The sequence below is a fragment of the Vanessa tameamea genome, chromosome 7, assembly GCF_037043105.1.
Source record: "Vanessa tameamea isolate UH-Manoa-2023 chromosome 7, ilVanTame1 primary haplotype, whole genome shotgun sequence".
Taxonomy (NCBI): domain Eukaryota; kingdom Metazoa; phylum Arthropoda; class Insecta; order Lepidoptera; family Nymphalidae; genus Vanessa; species Vanessa tameamea.
The window spans coordinates 2,910,606-2,935,513 of NC_087315.1; the positions used below are offsets into that span (position 1 = coordinate 2,910,606).

General features: G+C 32.1%; 1 protein-coding gene across 1 annotated transcript; it reads left to right on the forward strand.

Annotated features, from left to right (window-relative positions):
* Positions 1–465: 465 nt before the first annotated feature.
* LOC113400735 (uncharacterized) lies at positions 466–2,963 on the forward strand. Its single transcript, XM_026640382.2, has 3 exons — positions 466–885; positions 1,759–1,999; positions 2,241–2,963. The coding sequence occupies exons 1-3, from the start codon at positions 614–616 to the stop codon at positions 2,655–2,657; spliced, it is 930 nt and encodes a 309-aa protein (XP_026496167.2). The 5' UTR covers positions 466–613; the 3' UTR covers positions 2,658–2,963.
* Positions 2,964–24,908: the final 21,945 nt, after the last annotated feature.

A 24,908-nucleotide genomic window follows, 5' to 3' on the forward strand; every position in this document is an offset into this window, starting at 1 on the left:
TATTCGACTGATTAGAATAGTCGCTGATTAATAATTAATGATAAGTAATTACTTTTTATTATATATAAATGTCAGTAGTTATTTATTTCCTTGACCACCATTATAAATGGATTTTAATATCACTTAGTTTATTTTATGTTTTTTTAAATCGATTTATTGGCGTTTATATATTTTAAGTATTCATGGAATTGAAGGAAGACTACTAAAAATGTTTTTAATGTTCTTATTATAGTATTTAAAAGCTTGTAATATAACACATTTGGAAATAAAATTTTAGTAATTTGCGAGTGATACTTCACTCAATTGTCTTAAATAATTTTACAATTTTAATATTACATATAAATAATATTTTATATTCCACTTTGAATATTTTTTAACATTTAAATTGTGAAATACGCACCAAATCAAACACAGATTGATGAGTCAATGAAATCGATTGAAGTAAATAAAAATAATTGCTACATCACTATCATGCAGCATCAATCAATGTTTGAGAGCTTGTGTGAGTGATGCGGGTAATGTCAATTATACACCATCAATCATTCGTGTGCGTGAAGCGGCTCCCTGGCGTTCGTTCAAATATCCGTCAGTCAGCGCGCGGCGAGCGCAGGCGATGGACGAAAGCGTAACGTCCCTCGCATCCCGCCCCGTGAGCGTAAACACCCCACCCCCACTCATATCCTATTCGCTGAAACAAGAAGTAGATTATGATACACCGGAACTAGAAGAGGAAATTAATCCACTGGAGCAAGATGAACTAATTACAATAGACCAAGAAGATGATTGTAATTCGCTTGAGCCAGAAAAAGATTTTATATTGACGTTTGAAACCCTTCCAGTGTTGTGGGATACGAAAAACCCCCACTACACAAATAAATACAGAAGGTATGAACTTTATTTACATAAACACACTCGGCCGTGCCTGTACATAAAATATGTATATTTGTAGAAAATTGACCGTGGGAACATTATCTTTGTATGCATCACGCTGAAAACATTGGATCGATTTTATTGAGGCCAGACATATGCATATTACATTATTCATATGAATATTGTATGTTACTATAAAATAAATACAAAATATTCCAAAAGGAAAGTAAATAAACACACTGTACAATATCAACTCATGGTGTGTCTACACACTATCACCAAAAATCAATACTTTGAATCGGGAATACTGCATCCCATTTTAAAGGACGTGTGCATCGGTAAATACAGATATAATACTTGTATTTAGAATCCACGATTGACTGATTCATGATGTAAGGAGTTGTTTACAATTTTCTTAATGCTGTGTATGGGAAGAGGTGACGTCTTACCATCAGTCAGTATCCGTGCCCTGCTCGGATCATCTGCTGCTAATAAAAAAATCGTATATTCTTTCAATTCCTGAATTTATAGTTAGATCACGCTAATTTTTTAATTAAAAAAATATAAATCCATATTTTGAAGCAGCAGTAACGCAGTTAAGTTAATTAACATCATGAAGTTCGCATTCGTTGATTTTTACACAGAACGTATAAATTCAGTTGTATGTAGTTGAATTTATCTTTTATTTGAGAAAAAAGCTTAACATTCAATTTTAATAAGTGTGAAACATGATTTAAATGGAAAATTATTAAATTTTGACCTTCTTATATCTTTTGTACATATCGATACATTATCCTTTCAGGTACATGTTTTGTCATGTTATGATTAATGCCATTAATACAATAGTCATTTTTATCAGTACTGTAGATAGCTGTTTCTATTTGATAGGAACAAGGCTTTGGCTAAGTTGGTGCCAATATTGAAGAAAACTAAACCGATCGCAACTATTCAGGATGTTAAAAAGAAAATTAATAGTATAAGATCTAATTATCGAAGAGAGCTGAGGAAAATAATCGCATCGCAACAACCAGGAGTTAAAGAAGGCGATGTATATAGACCAAAAATATGGTACTTTCCATATCTTAACTTTTTAAGGAAATTGGAACAACGACAATCTTCGGCCCATCAGGTGATGTATACTTTAAGATTGATTCTTAACTGAGTGGAAAAGTACCGATATTTCAAATACCATATCATCTAATCTTCAAAAACTTTTTGAAGGTTTACAAAACGACGAGATGCTGTAAGAGAATAGAGCATGGTTTTTCTCCATATATTTAGAATTTACCAAACCGATTTTGTAAAAATCTATATTTTCAGTGTTTCCTTTTTATTGATCTATGCAATTTTAAATGAGTTATTAATTTCAGAATGAAGACGATCCTGATGATGAAAAAAGCCAACGATTGCATGAAATTTCCCAAGTTGGAACGTCATTTTCATCAGTAATTATTCCAGAAACAACATCTTCTAGAATAAAAAAGAGGACTAGTCGAGGACAATTGATAGATGTTCCAAGTCCAAGCTTACCGAAGCTATGCAACGAATCTTGCCAACCGAAGAAAATATCCAATCATATAGTTTTGGAATGGGCTGATATATTGGAAAAACTTGATCCTTTGCAACGTCTGTATGCAAAAAAAGCTATCAACGATGTTCTTTTTGAAGCTGAACTAGGCAATTTACATAAACATTCAGTAAAAATTAATGAACCAATCCCAAATTTTACATTGTCATCCCCACAATCATCATCAGTGAAATCTCCGCCATCCCCAACTTCACCCTGAGTATTCGATCACTGATGTTACTGCTATTATGCTAAGTGTTATCTAGATTATAAATCTAGATAGTGACCATAAGGCTGATCCATTTTATTCTAATATGACGTATTCAAAAATCTAATCATACTGTAAACTGATATCTCAGGACAAAAGATTATTCAAAAAATACCCAAATATGTTAAGCAAAGATATTAATAATTATTATGAATAAAACAAAATATAATATTGGATAAACAAAGTATTAATTTTTAAATCGTTAGATCAAGGGGCATGAGTAAGAATGGTTTCAGATATTCGTAAAATGGACTAACTCATATTAACTTCTACCACAGATTCGCGGCAAGTTTTAAATAGTAAGACAGATTCCTTTGAATTTTGTTTTACAATTTAACAATTTCTAAAAAATACATCAAAATATCTACAGGGTGTTTCTCGTTATTATAATCCATGTATTTGCATTTTTCTTAAGTATGTTGAAACGGTTATAATTTATTTCCTTGGTTTTATTTTCACCTAATCAATAACTATAATGTTTATCCATCCATAACAATAATTTTGATTGGTTTAATATAAATCTCGTATCATACATCCGTTAATCAAAACGATTGGAAATGACTGACATGATAACCAATTATATAAAATTTTATCGATTATTAAATTAAATTAGGACGTTCTTCGAACATATTTCAGTTAATGTAGCCAATCTAGAGAAGCTGTTTAAAAAGTATGGTATAATTTCTTAAGCATAAGACTCAGTACTTTTTTTCCGTATGCTCCGATCTTTTCTCGGCGGAGCTTTCAGGGGGCGAAGGTGATCTCGCCCCACACTCCTCGTGAATACAGCAGCACGAGGCTGTCCATGGCCTAAGGGTCTCATTCTATCTTTTAAGTCCCGGGTTACGGGGCTGAGATAGAACTGAGGCGACACCTTCGTCATCTTCGCTAAGCGAGACCGAATAATCTATCCTCTAGACCAACAAGGCAATCAAATGAATTAAAGGCTATCATTTATATACTTATAATTCAAGGAAAAATTCACCTTTCATAAATCTAATCTGAAGATTCTAATCTGCGAGTTGACGTCATAAATAATTGTAGCAATTGATATATATATGAAAATGTTTAAGTAATTAACGTTATGCGATTTATCATCGCTATACGTTTAATAATAAAAATTGTAATTGATGCTATTAATTTCATAGGAAAATGGTTATTTCTCAATGATTGTCGGATAAGAGCGCCGCGTTATTTATTATATACGTTAATTAAATATGTAAGACAAGACAAGGTCATTTTTTATATTGAAGATAATTATAATTAAAGAGTTTCGTGAATGACTGAGTATAACATTTAAGTCGGTAAAGCGATTATAATATTTCCAAATGGACTTTCCTCGCCTTGCGTATTAAATTATGATACGACCCTAGAACTATTTCGTTACACTTAATCTCGTTCAGGACGGCTAAATTGGCCACCTGACGAGTAGTCACCACTAGTCCATCGGTGGCACTGTAAGACATATTAACAATTATTTATATAAATCAAAGCATCATCAACCTAGGGAACAAGGATTTTAGATCCATCGTGTCGGTAGACACTGTCCCACTCAGGATGTAGGGGTCAAACCTTCAAAAATATTAAATATTGTTATTGACGGGATATGATCAGTTGTTGTTACAAAAACTCTCTCACCAGGTAAGACAGTTTGTGGTGAATTTGATCTATAGTTGAATACTTCTTTCATTCTTCTATCCCAAATGACATGGAAATCCTTGGTCTAAATTGCAGTCGAAAAAGTCGTGTGTCCAGCTTCACATACGATAGGTATCAATCTCATTGACGTAATACTTGAAATAATCGCAAATCAATGTCTTATATTAACATAATATTTCCATTATTATAAATATACAAATAATAACTGTCATAATAAATTTATCATTAACCTATTTGCCTTGACGCTGGCCATCTTTATAATTCACTTCATTATACAGAAGATCAAATTTTTTTTTACTTTAAATATTCTCTTTTATCAGAATTAATATTATGTATTAAATACTCTTTTTTTATAATCTATGTCTGTACGTATTTCAAATGTTCTATTTGTCCATTTTAATCTCAAAAAATGTTTTTTTATCTAAATTGTTACTATCAACGATATCATATCGTTGTAAAATACATTAACTGAGATACTTTTTTAGAAAGAACGCAATAAAATGGCTTTGCAGTAAATTTTAACTAGCTAGACACAGCTTACATAGAACCTGGCAACTAGTGAAATAAGATAAAATCGTATTTATTTATTTAAGCCGTTTTGATAAGCAAACAATCTTTAGATAAGAAATCCAATGGCTCAATCAAAGGATAAACTTAATTGAATCTGATAATATCCAAGAATATTTCTGACACTTCATTTATTTCAAGATGTAATCGCCTTACGTCTGTTTCCTGCTTTATTACGCTACATCCATAATATAATAATACGAAAATATCCACTATAAACAACAATAACTTGCTTAAAATACACTGCCTTTATAAATAAACATAGCTACAATTATTTGTATGCTTAACGCGCAATGTACAATACGTACAATTGAAGTCAGTGTTAAAAGGTTTTTCTATAGTACAGTGATCTTTACGTAGAATCAGTAACGGATAGAGGGGACATTGTATGCAAATACGATTTGATGTTACGATAAAATGTATGTTTTAAATCGCGATTGAAGTTACTTTATTGTTTGGAAAACAAATTAGTCACTGACAGATTTTTATAAGCCCCGAATGGTCTTTGTATTTTTTATATATATGATTATTGCTATATTATTTATCAACACAAATATAGTGGCTTATTAATTGCCGATTGAAACGTGGTCTATAAATATGTCAAATAAATCTATTTATAGTAGGGGCCGGCAATTGACATTCTCGACACGTTTTACCGCTGAATCAATAAATATCGGCTCACCGCGTAAAGGTTTGCGTTGATTGTAACTTTTAATTGACCAACGAGTTGCTATTTAAAAAAAACGAGTTCCATTATAACTAGGATCGATTATTTTTTATCTGCAAGTGTATATAAGCAAGTGAAATATTTTTTATCTATTGATTTCAGTTCAAGTCAATTAATTGATTTTATGTACAGATAAAAATAATTGTACATTATTAGTTCCTAATTATATCACACGCTGCTGTTATATTGCTATAGGATTATTCGAGGCGAAATTAACGCATAAACGAGCCATAAAGACCTTAATTTGACAGATTGAAACGAACGGAACAACTGTCACTTTTGACACATTTAGTTAGACATTCGAATTTCATTCGAAATTATGCTCTATGTTAATAACAGAAAGAGTTATATTATTATAAATACATATAAAGAGTTGTAACTAAGAGATAAGAGGTAGCGTGTTATAAAATAAAACATATTTCCTCTTTTTTCTATAATCTAGTGATTATATGTAACTTATATTTAGTTTGTTATGAAATAGATTTCATAGATAAAATCTTAAATTCTGTAAATTCACAAATAAAAAAAGGAATACTGAAATTATTTTTGTTTTTCTATAAGCTCTTCGAATATATCGCTCGTAAAGTGTTGGTGCCTATAAATATTTTATTTATAATAGACTATTTCACATATTCCTTGCAGATATAACACAAACGTGTTCCGCGTTGACTTTCGATTTTCTTCTGACAGAATAGCTCGACTGATATTAAGATAACCTATAGATTATAGTTAAATTATACTTTATTCCAATCAAAGAAAGAATATTACACAAATAAACCAACCTCAGGTTAACGTTTGCGACGCGATTTGTTACTAGCTCAGCTATTTTGTGCACTACTAGTAGATCTTGGCTAATATTACTTTATGGTACGATCGGTTAGATATTTATTTTAAATTTCGAATACGTTCACAATACCTCTTACAACTTGCACCGTATTACAAAGCAGTGACATCGAAATGGCGCCGGTAAATTTTCATAATTCATTCGCAATTAAACGCGGAGCGCCATAAAATATTATTTGCAACTAAAATGTGTGCAAATTGCGTTGCTTAACAGCCTGTATAGTGGAATATGTTAATTCAATATTAATGGCCTTTATACAGCTGTATCGTTATGTTTGTTATGGATATGAATGTAATATTTTATGTAATCAACAAGATATATTTATTTATCGTTCGTTGCTTATTACATATTTTAATATGTTATTGCATTTTGAATTACATAAATATAAACTGTAATGAACGTTATATTTGCATTAAAACGTTAAATTTTTAATTATCTTATTATTTAAGCCACGATAATGGATACATTAATTACTGAATATAGTGTTATTTTTTATTTTTTAATATATAATTATATTATCATTTCCGATAAAACAAATGACGTTGAATAGAACACCAAAATGTTTAAGAAGACACAACTGAATGTTCAGGGTTTCATTTGTTTATAAGCCACATACGTTGAAACAGAGTTTTGTAATAAGATCAAAGCCTTAATAGGATAATATATTTCTTCTGTTGTCCAGCAGACACGTTTATGGAATGTTAAAATCATCAACGCCGTCTTAGTTTTTAAGTTATGAAATTTAAACATGCTTAAACAATTATAAGATAAATCATCATAAAAAACCGAAGAAACATCATACAAATGCCTATTAACTGACAGGTAGTTATTTAAATTCCATGAGTTAAATCTAAATTTGCCTAAAATTGCGATATAAAATGTCATATAACGATACAAATTTCGGCTGATTAACAAAACAAACCTACAAACTTATAGACATGACCATAATATTATCTACATGTATAGATCTTTAATTAAAACAAGTAGGGGCTTATAAAATTAAATGTTCACAGGGCAGCATTTCTCCGTCATCCGTATTAAATTAGTCGTCTTATTAAAAGTCGATCGATAACGATTAGAAAGTGTGCAAGATACAGCATTTCTCCGTATTTACAAAGCGACTTGCCAAGAATCTTTATTGGTATATTCTTATCGCGATCGAAAGAAACAAAATTTATTCCATCAAACGATTGTATTCCTTATTAGTACAACATAAGAATCGATATCGCTTAAAATAATATCCTTTGCTTTCACATACTCGACTAGATCTATCGGATATGTAAGACATAAAAATCCATATTAGACGAACTAAAGTCATTCCAAGGGTAACGGTATGCCATAATTGCGGCAAAAACAGAATTACCAAATGAATTAAAGTGGGTACTAGAATGTCGAAACAGATAATAAATATGTTTTTTTTCAAGAATAACTTGGTATGTGCCATTCTAATTATAGTGGATAATATTTTTATCATAAACATTATTTTATAACATTTGTCTGTATTCAATAAGAGATTGGCAGTTCGAGCATGTTTGTCAAGATAAAACTTCTCAATTATAAGGTGTTTTTACTATATTTAAAGCGGTAAATATCTCCATACATTAATGGGACGATATTCTAACTAGGCCAGACAGATCGAAAAATACGAAAGTTTAATACTAACGTATTCTTAATTCTAAGCGGCTACTGGAAGTTGCTTGATAAAAATCCCCAATATCTTTTACTGACAAATTTTAGAATTTGTTTAATCGAGGCCGGCTGCCTCTAAGTGATATGAGAATAATAAATATGAGCCTAAACAAAAATAATGAATAAAATAACACGAACTATTGGCAGATACTCAGTCCCTAACAACAACTATCGTGACAGCAGTTAAACCTTAAAAGACGATCGGTGGCTCGTCGTGAAATCGTTGACATACCACACCTTCGGTTACATTAAGTCCGTATTAATCGTTTATTGGACACGACTAACTGATTGGATTATTAGTAGCCATTTGCGAGTAATTTACGAAGGGCAATTTGTATTTTAATTTTTTTGGAAAATATTTGCCTGTCTAGTGACATATTGATTAAATATCCTATAATCAAATGCGTAATTATATACTGGATTTTATAAGAAATATAAACATCGGTTTTCACACATAAATTAGTGTGGTTATAAAAAAAAAATCCTAATCTTGATTTTAAAATAGGAATATAATGTATAAATAGGAGACTGTGTATGGATAGAACACCAAGATTAACCAAAAGTTCAGGACTTTATACAGTTCTGAACCACTGAGGTTTTGTGTGGTTAATTGGGACTCATACATCATTAGGTGTTTGTCCATATTCTGTGTTCATAGTTAGCCTAATTAAATCTTTGGACTATGGATTGAAGTATAAATAATATATTAAAATCACATTGACATATAATTCGATAACAAACAAATATACTATATTAATGAAATATATTAACAAATTAATAGGAAGCAATTAATAAACTCTTAATTATCCTAATTTCGCTGTATTTACGTGTGTTCGCAATACAAATCACCGTCCGTATAATGTTATCAGTTTAGGTTTTAAGCATTACTTAACTTGCTTATTAAATTTTATTGGTACGGTACTGTGGGTTTGAAATGTCGGCTTACGGAGGAAACACTTAGCATGTTTTGACATGAAATTATTCAAATAAGGTCTGTATCAAGTGCTAACGATCAACGTTTTGGTTAGATTACTTTTGATGTAAATGTTCTCAGTATTAATGAAATAAAAATATTTGTTGGTATTTGTTTTTTTTGTATGTCTATGGTAATTTATATAAAAAATGTAAACTAAACAAATTATTATTTTAACTGTTACAATTTAGAAGTTTTGAAGATCTATATCACCTATTGATGGGATGTGGCAAGACTCAGAATCAGAGAGAGTTACACTTAACTAATTTAAAAGCATGTTTGTTCGATGTTGGATTTGTTCAGAGTATTCTATCAGATCCTTTATCAGAATCTGCTAGGACGCTCCTGGAATTCTATTTTATGGCTATTAATATTAAATGATATTTAAACAAAAGGAAGAAGGAACAACGGGACTGACGTGCCTGTTTAGGACAAAAGTCCCAAAATTAAATAAGAAAAAAAAAACTGTTACAATTTAGAAAATATGAGTAAAGTGCTCCCTGATGGCCATTGTCCTATCGGGAGACTCAGATTCAGCAGTGGACAAACATAGGCTGATGATGATGGAATTAATTTACTTACATATACGCAATGTTTGTTTTTGTAAATCTAGGCACTATTACCAAATTTATAAAGAATAATTCGCCATAACCATGAAAACAGGTTTAATAGTTTCTTCAAATAAATTTGGTAATGTTCTGCGATCAATGTCTGATTTGTTTCATGGCATATCAAAATACTTTGATAAAATTATCAACATTTAACACATTTTTCTTCAGAGGCATTAATAATTTTAACAAAAAATCTTCGTAAATAATTTCAATAGGATACTTAACGACATAGTTCGAGAACGTGGTCAAGGTGCTCCGCCAATTAAATCGTGACAGAGTGTTTATTCTGACGAAGCTTTTGATACGCCTACCAGCATTCTGTCTCTTATGTAAATATAAATAAACAGCAAATATTATAGAAACGTAAACATTTCAGGCAAACTGATATGGGTCAGCTTTGCTTTGCGGGAATTAAGATTTAATCACCAGTGTTGCCTTTATTTAATTGTTTGGAATAAGTGCAGCGTGTAAGCTACACAGAAAGTATTTGATATATTTTACACGTGACCACCTGCCTGACGTCAATCATCCAGTGGTGGAGCTGGTTTGATCGACGTTTGGTGGATATGACACACACAATTGGAGTTGAGATGGCTCCGTACTAGTTCTGGTTCCGGAATCTTAAGTTTTGGAAATTAAATTTTTGGACGTAACTTTTTTTTAATATAGTTTTATGATAAGATACTAAAGAACCCCGACATTCATAGATAATACAGTAAATGAAATATATAATGTTATGTATGTATTTCAAATTCCGATTCGTAATACCGAGGTTTTTATTTCAATTTATATAAAACTATATTTATATCGAGTTTCTTTACGAAGGTACGTAGGGCCGTCGTAGATTTTATAGCTCAGGTCGGTTGTAATTTAGCAGTTATCGCTTTATTTCCCGCTCATTTAGATTTTATATTCCTGATATGGGTTATTAATTTTAGTAAATGGCAGTTACCTAGTTTTACGACGGCGCGTAGTGTTGGTCTTTAGTTCTTTATACGATTTTATGTTTTACGTACCTTTTAAATTGGTCGGGTTTCATAATTTGTGTTCAAATTATGTTTGGTTTTATCTAAGATATCATGACCTTTTCAATTTAGTTGGTTGTTATTTATTATGATATGGGTTGACGTTGTTATTATTTTTTAATAGGTCCTTATGATTTATAGTGTAATGAAAATGAGAGATAGCATCTATTGTGGTATGGATTACTTTTAGAATAATTTTATAACCTTATACATTCCTAATTCCTATATCCGTCACTCTCGGTTTGAATCTTATGCTGAAGAACAAGCAAAAAAAAAGCAATATTTATTATTTTTCGTCCATCAAGTTACATTGATAATAACAGTATCTACTAAAAGCAAAACAAGTAAAATCTCTTTTTTCTATTTCATTTTGTCTGGACAAACCGAAACGAAGAACGAGTACTGCAATGCGATACTGTAAGAATTCACTTCGTATCTCATTCGTGAAATGTTGTCAACTGATTTATAGTGATACGCTTTTTTGAAACCTGTATCCTAAAATTTTATAATTATTATATTCAATGTCACATATCACGTTCTGACATTTCACAATCGTGTTCTGCGATGTCATTCGAGTTTCTTGTTACAGAATAGCCTATACAGGCCCAGTGGCACCGTCGATGCACAGAATTTCGAGTTGTTTTATTACTCTATCCGCCTGATCTATCCAGGATTATAACGCTCATCCGAAAGCCTTTACGCAATTTACTACACTTTTGATTCTAGCCCATACTGTATGTACATATTAATGACGTTCGTAAATGTCTTTTCTTGTTTATTTTGTGAATATGTCGAAGGTTGTTCCTTGTATGAATAAATAAAAAATAAATATGTTATTATTTATAAAATAAAACCATTATTTGGTATCATCTGGCTTATCTTGTAATGCAGCCACGAGGAGCACAGTGGATCTTTATAATAGTTACGAATTGACGAATCTCATAAATCACACTGAGAAAAACATACAATTATATATTAAAAAAAAAAAATATTTTTTTTTAAATATTTGATTTTTATCCCTCAATTATTTTATTGTAAAAATTCTGAGCTGTTATATTAAATAGGTATAATTTAGTTTATAAATATTAATGGTCATTGAAGTAATCATTAAGTCGGACACTTTATTAAAATGCTGGTGCAATTACAAGGCGAGGTTACGCTGCAAAAAATACATGTTTCAAAATAATTTAAAATTTCAACGTAATAATAAAAAGTCCAAGATAATAAATCAAATGCAATTATAGAATTAAGTGTATTTTTATTAAATAATTTATTGTGCACACGTTTATATAACTTAATTTTATATATAATATATCATAAGATATTACGAGTATGATATATTTTTAAACCATACTATATTACTCATAGTTCGATTAAATGGTTATAATAAACAGACAGCGAAACATTGGACAATTTTTATGTATTTAATTAACATGTAGACCGTTTTGCCTTATTCTCATCGGACATCGATCGTACAGCAAATCAGACACGACCGCATTGAGTTTAGTGTGCCACGGGAGTGTTTACACTGGCAACTTCTGTCCCCAAAACCCAGTAACTTTCTGTCGGTCCAAACCGGAGTTTGAACTTAGGACCTCGAGATCTGTAGAATCAATTGGTATATTTGAATCGACCCAAACCATTTGTCAACTCGTAATGTGCTAAAACACTGTATATTTTACACTTCTCTTATATTTTTTTCAATTTGACATATCTACGAAATTTATCATATCTGGTCGAAATTGGAAGTAGAAACGACAATTTTATTGACAGACAGCACTCATTTTTATTGTATAAAAATATTCGTTACATGTGATTCGAGACGACCCAGTGGTTAGAAACCGTGCATCTTAACCGATGATTGTGGGTTCAAACCCTGGCAAGTGTCACTAAATTTTCATTTGCTTTATTAGTGTTCATAATTCATCTGTGCTCCGTGATGAAGGAATATAAAATATAGTGTATCACCAACCCGCATTGGAGCAGCGTTGTGGAATAAGCTTAAAACCTTTTTAAAAAGGGAGAGGAGGTCTTAGCCCAGCTTTGTATATCTGAACATTGATTATGTTTAATTTATATTTTTAATACATATTGTGTAATGTAATAGTGCATGGTGAGACTACCTGTAAGTAGTAGAACATTTGCCAAGATCATTTTGAAATGTAATATATTTTTTGTTGTAATATTGTCGTTGTTGTTGCTCCCAGTACTCCAATTTAGTTGAAACAGATGAACAGTATGAACAGTATTCCTGAAAGGCCGGCAACGCACCTGCAAGCCCCCGGTGTTGGCAGATGTCCATGGGCGGTGGTAGTCACTTTCCATTAGGTGAGCCTCTTGCTCGTTTGCCACCTCTACTATATAAAAAAAAAGAAAAAAGATGATTATAATACCGTGATGGTTTTTGACTTAGTATCACCATCGTATGAGTATAATAGTTGACGTACGAAACATATTAAAAAATTTTTTGATTAATGAATTATTTCAGTATTTCAAGGCTTGATAGCTAGATGTAAATAAAATAAAAGTATTTACCTTGTAACGTCACATCAATCTGACAACAAATTATTTTTATTAAAACATTTTCTTTTTTAACCTTCAATGTACATATTTTGATTGAATTAAAATATCACCTTTGAAGTAAAATATAGTGTAATAATTAATTTGAACTAATTTTAAGCTGAATTAATGTAATATTATTGTGATCAAAATGTCGGAATGACTACTGAGTTTCTTACTTCCTCCGGTTCTTCTCGATAGAGTCTACTTTCCGAACCTCTTTTTTTTAATTCAGCTCAGTGACGATTCAAAAGTATTTTTATGAGCGTACTTGAATAAAGAACAGTATGGTTTTGATTCTTATCATTTTGTAAAAAATTAATAGCTCATAAATTATTTATTTATTTAATAAAGTAACGTAGTAATTAAATATAATAATCATGGTAACGGTAAGCCGGAAAATAGTAATTCAAAGTAATACCATTGGCTGAAAAGTTGGTGTTTGGTCACAGACCACCCAAACAGACTTGCAAAAGTCTTCGCTATAAGTTTGTATGAATTAATACAAAATTATCTATTAATAAATTAATATAATAATTACACGTCTCACGCTGTCCATACAAATTCTATTACAGTTCAATAAATTCTTGTACGTATACACATAATTTGCATTGCAAGCATTTTGTTCTAAATGCGTTATATTTATAGACTGGTTTGAATATGATTTTGACCAGTGAGTACGCTTATCTGATTTTGGTAGAAAATCTTGCTATTTAATTGGAACCCCCTGTTGCAAAAGGTATAAAAATAACGGACAGACGTTGCTGTAATCGCTTTGTACCGTTTACAAAACATGTAATTTTTGGTTTAATAAATTATCGTAGTCACTTTTTAAATGTGCATGCGACACCCGTTCTCCTCAATGTCAGTACGGAGTGCAATCATGCGATTCTATAAGAATTCACTTCGTATCTCACTCCTGATTTTTTGACAAGCGACTGACGTTGATACGCCATTTTGATACGTGTATCCTATAAATTTCGTAATTATTACAGTCGGTGTCGCATATCACGTTATGTCATTACACGCTCATACTGTGCGGTGAGTTTCGAGTTTTATGTCATGCAATCTCTCTATAGGTCAGTCGCATGACGACTATATTTTATTTTTATTATTAACGTATTTATTTTTACTTGTTGGTAGGGCTTTGTGCAAGCCCGTCAGGGTAGGTACCACCCAATCATCAGATATTCTACCGCCAAATAACAGTACTCTGTATTGTTGTGTACCGGTTAGAAGGGTGAGTGAGCCAGTGTAATCGCAGGCACAAGGGACATAACTTCTTAGTTCCCAAGTTTGGTGGAGCATAGGTGATGTAAGGAATGTTTAATATTTCTTACAGCGCCTCTTGTCTCTGGGCGGTGGTTACCACTTACCATCAGGTGGCCCATATGCTCGTCCACCAACCAATACCATAATATATATATATATATATATATATATATTAATACAAATTTAATACACAACAACACACTTATATTACAAATAAATGTTAATTAGAATCAATTACATATTTATTTATATAAGAATTATTTATATTAATTATTTACAAGCAACGATTTAAAAAAGTACAAATCATGACCACGCGGAATGGTTGTATGAATGCGAGCAGCATTTCCCCGTTGAATCGATCAGCTCGATTTCTATCATCTGAGAAGTAGGCGATAAGATGAGATGTTATACTTTTACTAAAGGTAATTCTCATTCATTTGATTTAGGTATAAGATCTCCTGTCGCCGTATGTCCGCCTAATATATGAATACTGTATAATTGTTATTTTAATCAGAAGACAGCTGCAATAAAAATATATAAAATATATTACGAATAAATAAATATACCCACATTTTAAATATTAGAATTACTTTAAATGTATTTAAACCATATATAATTAATTAAACAAATCTTTTAGGTAAATTTCATGCAAATTATAGAATTAATTCTAATTACCAGATAAGATATAATAAAATTTTCACATGAGTAATTTAATTTTAGTTTGTACATCAAAAACAAAGACCGCGCCACAGATAAGTATCACGTGGGTCGAATCGTCGACTCGAAACATAATTTATTATGACATTTAAATTTCGAATTAAAAATGTTTATCTTGTGTTATGAAGATGAAATATGAGCATGATAACATCCAGTAATGTATTCCGCCACCTACTTACTCGGATTTACGATGCGGGCTAACGATTATCCTGTACTTGAATGGAAGGTCTTGAGGGTTCTTTTATGTATTTACTGGCGATAAGGCACAGTGCACATGTCTAGATTAAAACCTTCCATAAATATTTATTATACCGTCTAATTTTACATAGTAACAGGTGAATGAGGTAAATTAATTAGGACGGTCACTCGTTTTTACATATGAAATTCAATGATGATGCACATTGACTAATTTCGGTCACAGCAACTACCACAGGCGACTTGCCAACTTGGCAGGACATATTATATTGTAAGCAGCCTCGTTGATATACTAGCTAGACATAAGACTGCAGGTCTCGAGGAGTGAGTGAGGAGGAGGTCAGTACAGAGTGCACTGTGTGTGAGCACTCGCTTGTGCACTGATGATGTCGTCCTAACCAATTTCAGGCACACGCAAGTATGTCTGCAAACATGACCTGAGATTTGAATCTCAATAAATCGGGATCTGCGGAATAAATGCGCAGGTCCGAAGATTGCGAATAATTGGCAATTTATCCACTAGACCAATGATGCAGTCATAATAACAAAAATATATGAGCGATCTTAAATGCATATTAATATACTTTGTCATTGAATTATTTAAGTAATTTATATGATAAATAAAACGCTAATGACACGATTTATCATAAATGCAAATATAACGTTTAAATATAAAATGAAATTAACATATCATTCGCATTTAACAAAATTATTTCGGCTTAAATATAAAGAATAAATATAAAATTAATATACGAGAAATATTAAATTAAATCCATTTGGAGATCTGATATCGAAATAACGAGAAAAAGACAGTTACATTGCCTTGTCTCGTTTCCTGTGTAGATTATTTTGTTGACGTTCAATTTGAATTTAAAAAAGTTTCATTTTTAATGATGTAAACAATTATAATTATTATATCTCGCCGCCGAAAACGCTGAAGCTTTTTTATATACGTATTTAGTACGCGGTTCTTTCCTTATATAGTCAATAAGACGTCAAGCTTGAGAACTAAGATGTTATGTCTTTGGTGCCTGTAGATATAAACTGATGCCTTTTTAGTTTTTTCCCTTGACACAAAATTCAACAAAATTAAGTGTTTCTGATAGAATATCTGATGTACCTACCCAGGCGGACTTTCAAATTAGTTTATTTTGTTAAGAATGATCTATAAAGCATAATAAAAATAAAAAAATAGTAATAGTACAAATAATGAACTCGTGAAATAGTGGCAAGGATGCTAACGATAGATGAATCGCAATTCCGCTCCTCTGGGCGAAAATATTTGAACTGCAAACTTAACAAAAACATAATTTGAATTAAGCAACGAATATTTGTATCGTTTGTTCGCTTGTTACTTGGCAGTAGGGGAACTTAATACCAGAAATTAAGTTCAAATCCAAGCAAGTTAATAATAGATTCATTGTGATTAAATTTGTGGTTATTATTCCCCTCGTGATTGATAGTCAAGGGAAACATCGTAAAATTGGCTTCATTGTATAGATTGAACGCCTGCCGAGTCTGAAGAGCAGCGATACTGAAATCAAAGACCTGAAGAGGAGAGAGACAGTTACGAGCAGAAGTGGGACAGTTAGCTTCTTCTTCTTCTGTCTAGCATTTATTAATCACAGATATTGCCATGGTTTGCCTTCCGACTAAGCCTATTCCACTGTTTTGCGTCATCCAGACATGGCTTCCTTGGGCGCCCGGGAGGCCTAATTCCAGGTACAAACACGAGGCATTTTCTTCCGACATTGTCCATAGGTCGTTGCGTGATATAGTCATATCCTCAGACTCTTGGAGTATGTCCGCTACGTCATTGACCACGAGACTACCTCAGATGAACAAGTTACGTATGCGGTCAGCCCACGTTACGACGTACATCCGCCTCAGCATTTCCAACTCCATGACGTGAAGCTTCTGAGCGTGCCGAGATAGCATCGAGGTACATCCAGGCCAGCACTCATCTCCGTATAGAAGGAGCGGTCGGATAATGTTCTTGTGTTCCTGTTTCTTGAGCTTGAACGGTATTTTGCGGTTACATACCACACCTATGACTTCCCACCATTTGACCTAAGCAGCGTTTATACGGGCTTGAACGTCGTGACCGATGCTTCCAGGCACGAAAACCAAGGTATACTTCTCCCACTTAGTTGGAGATCGCCGTTCTCAAGCGTACCCTTCATCGACCACAGAGGCTGGTCCTGAATGCATGCCGAGACAACATCTATTACTAAGAGGTGTACGAAGCCCTGGTGGACTACTACAGTGTCCCTGTAAACTCGACCAATGTTCTAAGGGTATAAATAAGGTTAAAAATGGCATTGATGGTGCCAGATCCCGGCTGGAATCCATACTGACACCTACAGACAGTACACTCTCGGCGGAGCCATAGGTCAATCACGCGTTTTAAGAGCTTGATGGTGTGAAACATGATCTTGATTCCTCTATAACTACCACAATCCTGAACACTGCCTTTTTATACAGGGCTGATATAACTAAAACGCCACTGGTTAGGCCTCTGCTAGGAAGTCTATTCAAATCGGTCGGCCGATATGACCAGTTCTGGTTAGCAAATAGTCAATTTGAGTTGAATGGTACCTGCTATTATCCGTGATATGATGCTGAGCATTCTTTTAAAAAAACGCGTTCGCGATGGCCAGATCAGACACAATTAAGTTTTTAGAATATTTGCCCCTTCTGCATTTCGATGACCATACCCCAAACCGTTGCATTACCCTCATGGGCGTTTCAGTCCCTCCCAACAACTATCAGTTCGGTAGTCTATATAGCGCGTAGTACCACTACAAACTGTTCCCAAAAGGATTCCTTCTCGGCCTCACTAATGACATCCTCAATCAGCTTTTACCCGCATCTAGAAGCCCTTCAGAATGCACTACCGCTACAACGTTTGACCTGATGGTAACCCAGTGTATACCAGCTGATAATCCTGTACGAAAATTCGGGCTTTATTGCCGTTGCAGCGAGTTTTCTGAAGAAAAGCACATTTGTTTAAATTAATGCATAATACGTTTGAATCTTTCAAGGCTAAATGGTTTAAATCACAATAAAAATATTACCAATATTCTGACATTCAGACACACCTAGAAAAAAATACTACGATATCGAAAACTCATTTAAATATTAAATTATTACCCATAAATAAGATAAACGCATAAAAAAATTCAATCGTAAAATAAATTACCCAAACTACCAAAGCCATTGTCCCGACAGCCTCGTTATTCGATAGCGTAAAAATCGATAATTTAAAATATCGATTATAATGTCTCGATTTCGATTGATTCGATGTTTATGGATGAATCAATTTGATTGTCGATTCATAGAATACGGCACGCATACGTCCGGCGATTAAAAAAACCTGTTAAGTTTTTTAATGTTTTGTTTAACATTTGTTCGTGTCTATTATTTTAAAAATAGCTATCAATTTGACATTCGTTTGTAATAAATAAGAATGACTGGAAAATTAGAAATTGATTGATGTATTCTCGAAACGGTCTAGTGAACAGAACGGCTTACAGTCGGTATCTTAAATCTAAACGATTACGTACAAACGTTAAAATACCTATTTAACTTCTATGGTGCATTCAAAAAAATAAATTTTAATCAAAATTAAGAGTTGACAGAAGGAGTTAATAATGCAATATATTTAAAATTGTTACAAGGATTTTACTTTTTTTAAAAATATTATATCAATGTATTCAAGGAATTACTGAAATAATCTTATTTTTCTCTGCAATTAACCGAAAAACGCACACTAAAAGTGAGGACGACATTATATTATGGTTATTTATGTAAATTAAAATAAATTGTTTAAATGACAAGGAAGGTCGTCTCATAATTACTTTACTTAGGTAGCTTTACTTTTAATACAGTTCTGTAAAATGACGATTCAAAAGGGCTTGTAAAAGCCTTCTTGAATAAAGGATATTTTGATTTTATTATTAACAATATTAGTATAAAGTCATTTTTATTTATGTCATAGGCGGGTGGCAACATGGTTACCCGATGGCAAGTAGTCACCACCGCCCATAGATATCGGTGCCGTAAGAAACTTTAACCATTCTTTGCGTGTTGTCTCTTGCTAAAGTATTCTTGCTTTGCGATTGAATAATGGGTGGTATATACCCAGACGAGCTTGCACAGAGTCCTAATACTGGTAATATAAAATAGGCATTTAGTACGTTTTTGGTTTTTACCGAAGAACTTAATATTGTAAACCTCCTCGCAAATATAACGACACCGTATGACTCTTCATTTTATCACTGAGGACGTTTAAACCGATATCTATAAATATAATGCAAAACAAAGTCATTTTCTACCACTGTTAATTTTTATTCGTAGCATTTAAACTTGTCAAAATACCATTAAAAATAAAAAAATATTGATAAACAGAGAACGGTACTGAACTATTTTGGCATTATAAATTATTGTCAAAGTAACAGTAGTATTTTAATATTGTACTGAACCCCTCAACGATAATGACGTTTGAATAAATGCAAACATCACTATTTAAAACTATAAGCTGTTATTTATTGCTAATATAATTTTACATACACATTGCGTGGGCAATATTTATTCTGAAAATCAATATTCATTACGCATTAGAAAAACAAGACTAATTAACAATTCTTTCTTCACATACAATAAAATGAATATTTCATAAATTATTAATTACCTGTGCACGCCCACGGCTTTATAAAAACGTTCAAAATTGTTGTACCGCTGATGGCTTTGAAAGCAAAAGTATTATTTGCAACAACAATCACCTTTATTGCATGAGTAATTGAGTTTAATATACCTTGATATGTTATACATAGTGCGGTGCTCATTACCGAGCCCTCAGTAATTCATCATTCATATAACAGCCGAACATAAATAATACGGTTGGTGTTATCCGCTTTGTAACATTATTATAACAGTATAAATTGTTTTATTTATAACTCGCGTTACGGGAAATAACATCATGTTGAATATTGTAATGTGTTATAAAAGTATGATATTCATTTTTGTGTAATATTTTTCGTGTTATATGTCTTTGTGTGGTAACTATTTTTATATGCCATATAAATTGGCAAATGGGTCACCTGAAGGCACGTGGTCGCTACCGGCCATAGGCAGTGGCTCTATAAGAAAAAAACCCAGTACGCAATTGCGAAACTATTCATTCATTCTTCTGGTAGGTTTAAAGGAAAATAGTAGAATTTTATACCAACTGCTTCCATTGGTCATTGGTCTAATAACTGTATATCTGAGGATTCTGAGGTATTGATATTGTCTGCCAAGACAATCTCAATAGCAGCCTGGAGTGTGGGAGTTGGTACACCTAATAGTGGCTTTGAAACCGTTGGAGTTGCATCCGAACTCCGAACGGTTGTGTTGGATTGTGTCCCATTAGAATGAAAGAATGAGAAATTAAAAAATTCTACTGTGCTTGTGCACATACATATATACCTCCAACGACATAATAATATCTTGCAAAGTTTGTATTCATAAAATCTATCAGAATTCATCAGCATAAACAATAATAAGTATTTCTTTATCTTCTTGATAAATGAAAAGTATTATTATTTTGTATATTAGTCTTCTATGCGTTCTTATATCATACATCACTTCTGGTTCCAAAAAAAAAAAAAAATTTATTTGTTTTGAATATAGAAGTTTTATTTTATCTGTACGCAACTTGGACTTATAGAAGACTATTAAGAACAATAAAACAACAATTAGTAAAACCACAAATTCACTGGTACCGCCATTTAGGTATCGAACGTAATTGCAATAAAAAGTACGCCAAAGTGAAATCAACTTTTTTACATCCACCTATCAGTATATCAATAATAAGGTCATATTTCAGTCATAAACACTACTTTACAACTGAGTTTATTTGCCCCTAAACATAAATACGTGCCGAAGGTTGAGAACCGCTTCGTTATTAAACACAGTAGGTTATGTTTCTAACATAATTTACTGTTATGACTGTTAGTGCCAACGATTGCCGACATTTGATAGGATTATTCATACGAGTCTAATCGTTATTGTTTTGGATTAAAGTTCAAATCTGCATGTGATGGTTTGATTAATATGCGACATAATATCGAAGTGGATTTTATTAACGATATTTAAGTGGGTGATAATAATTACCGTTCACAAATCAGTTGGACGTATATCATGTTAATGGGTGTAATTTAAATTTGAAAAATTAACAATATAGTATTATAAATAATAAGAAGTTTTGTCTACAAAACTATGTCAATCCTATATCTTCTTTTCTCCTATCTGTTATCTGTTAACATATTATAAATGAATTACCAATTAATTGGGCACATTTATTTAAGGTCTTACATGTGTCATGTGTAGTTAGACTTTCCAAAAAGACTTCGTAAATCCAGTAAATGGTTTAAGTTCGACTAACATTGGTTCTTTAGGGTTTAGTTTGATTATTTATTCTGAACCATCAATAAAAATTATACTATAAGAAAAAGTATCAAGATTTACAAGAAATTATCATTTTATAAACTAGAAAGGATTTAGCGAAATTTTTATACAAAGGAGGCATTACACATCAATGTACAATTTCAACAAATTCGTTCAAATTGTTACTAATTTATTCCACCAAGTTGTTTTTAAATGCTCGGTTAATGAATAAGTGGTTACTTCGAAGAAAAACTAGCCATTGATAATATATTTGCATAGATATCTGTTCATAGGAATTAAATTACAATCAGAAAAACAACAGCTTACGTTGTATCGTGTTATATAAAGCATGACTTATGAGGCAAGTTCTTATAATTTATTATGCTATGCCATTAATTCAATAGACTTTGTAATAAAATTATACGTTTATAATTTTTCATATTTTAAATTCAAATGAGTCATTGTAATCAATGGATAATTGACAGGGTGATAAATCGTGAAAATATAAATTCAATAAATAATTAAAATATAAAATCGGCTCGCCTAACACAAGACGTTTCAATTAATCCGCAATACAAGATGGTTGTAATAATTCACCACAGAATATGATATGCACGCGCAGATTTGCTAAACGAATTAAGTTTCACTATGAATGTAAGACTGTCTCTGATACAGAAACATGAATAGATACCGATAAAATTACCTGTAGCTGGTTAGGTTTAACGAAATTATTGGGCACGTTGGTTAATTAAAATTACTATACACCAACGCAATAGACATTTTTGTGCAGAAGTGAGTGAGCAAATATATGTGCACTCTTTACAGCATTGGCCTTTGGGATGGAAATCTTTCACGAAAGGAGAAAAATCAAGCTAGGATACATGAGGATGGGTGAGGAATGAGAGTGTTACACTCTCAGATTTCTCATTCCTGGTTGATGTTGGGATTATTTGTCATAAAAAATTGATGGCCAATATTGGCCCAACTTATTTTAACTCATTTTAACTTCGGAATCTGCAACCTTATTATATAATTAGCCGCAAAACTATCCGGTTTTCCGGCTAGGAAAGTTCAAATTATCAGTTTTCTTTTCTTCCTACTATAATATGCATGTCTTATAAAATGTTCTCTAAATTCACTTTATTTATTGATGAAAACCACATTAAAATCCGTTGCATGGTTTAAAAGTTCTATGCGTACAGACGGCGGGAAGCGTTGTTTTAAACTACGTAGATATTTATCTACTAATATCGACTTGCCCACGTTGTGTTACTGGATTTTTAAAGTTAGTCGAATATAAAACCATTAGTAGTAGTGGTAGTAGTAAATATCATCCTATGATTTATTGATATATTTTTTTTTAATAAATATTGTTCTGCGTCTGTTAATTAAATATAATATTCTTTGCACCAATATTTCAACAAGGTCTGTAGTGGCGCAACACCTGCAGGCGAGCGAGTCTGATTTATCGGCCCGTTTGTTCCACTGTCGCTGCCTCCCACACTTGATGGTTTTACTTGCGGATGATTGGTGGGTCTTTTGTTCGAGCTTTTGTAAAGCCAATTGTAAAATGTTCAATTTTGACAGCGTATTTATATTGAGAACGTGCAGCGGTTGCTAGACGTCACTTGCGTTAATCATCCTGGTCTGGCGTTGAATCGTTTATTTATTACTTCATTAAATGGATACACTATTTGCCCATTTAATTTTAAAGTGCTGTCGTCCCATGCATTCAGATATAAAGAGCTTCTATCAGAGTAATCTAAATAAAATACCATTGACACTTAGTACCTACGGTAAATTTTTTACCTAAATAGTCTCGCCTATTATATTTTGGAAGCATTGATTTAAACTTTTTTGTAAATTATATTATATAAATTGACTAACGTGATCCAACACTTTCGAAAAATATAATAGCAGGTGTAACAGAGTCATTAAATTTTTCAATTTATTATGAATTATAACCTTTTCGGATCCGACGGCAAAAATAGCGAGTTAGTAATTAACGCACATCCAATATATCGTGATAAGACGGCATTCGTCGCGGCATTAGCATACGTGAATTATTTCATTACACCATAAATAATTTAAAAATAATACCGCACAACACGCTACCCAAAGTTATGAGCCTCTGGAGATGTATTTATGAAGTCACACCTTACGTTTTCAGAATTTGTATCTTGTCGGTATGAGATAAAGTTGTTTATTGAATGTTCTTAGAACGTAGCGGTGTTAAACCTTTAACAGTGATGTTGATATTTAAAAAATATGAAGTTTATATAAACAATTACACATTATAACATGTGGTAGGTCTTTTAAAGACTTAAAAAATGAATGACTACGAACACACTTTGCGGACCGAAAAAATAGCAATTATATTATAACTATTTCATTGTTTTGAGCATAATTTAAGTGAAGACTGTAAGATTGATTATTATGTCAAGAAATAGCAGACGTTTTACCGATCAGATTAAATTTTGCATTAGCTTAATAACAATAGTTATCGGTCGCCTTGAAGAAATTGCTATTAAACAATGAGATCATTTTAATTAATACACTAATAATGATAATAAGTATTCAAATTGTTATAATATGTGATTATAATTAATGACAAAAAGTACTCGCGCACTCACTCTCATAATGAGATGGGAAGGCAAATCAGATATGACTGGAAAGAGTTAAAGAGCAGGATCAACGGGTTTACCGAGGCGTGCACAAACTTCCAACTTTCAGAATCCGAGTTATCTGACTGAAACTGAAAAAAAATTTCAACTGTACTCAATAACTTTTTATTGACCGGACATAGATTTGTGGTGAGACCTACGAGGCAGGCATCTTATTATAACAACAAATGTTAAATTACATACAAAATAAATACAATAAATACTTATCCTCTACTTAAAAATAGTACCTATGAAATTGAGTGTGGTTTTAAT

Bases quoted from the DNA above. Each gene is read 5' to 3' on its own strand.
- LOC113400735 (XM_026640382.2), top strand. From the start codon at position 614: ATGGACGAAAGCGTAACGTCCCTCGCATCCCGCCCCGTGAGCGTAAAC. The intron at 886-1,758 runs GTATGAACTTTA...TCTATTTGATAG, and splicing joins TACACAAATAAATACAGAAG to GAACAAGGCTTTGGCTAAGT. The intron at 2,000-2,240 runs GTGATGTATACT...TATTAATTTCAG, and splicing joins GACAATCTTCGGCCCATCAG to AATGAAGACGATCCTGATGA.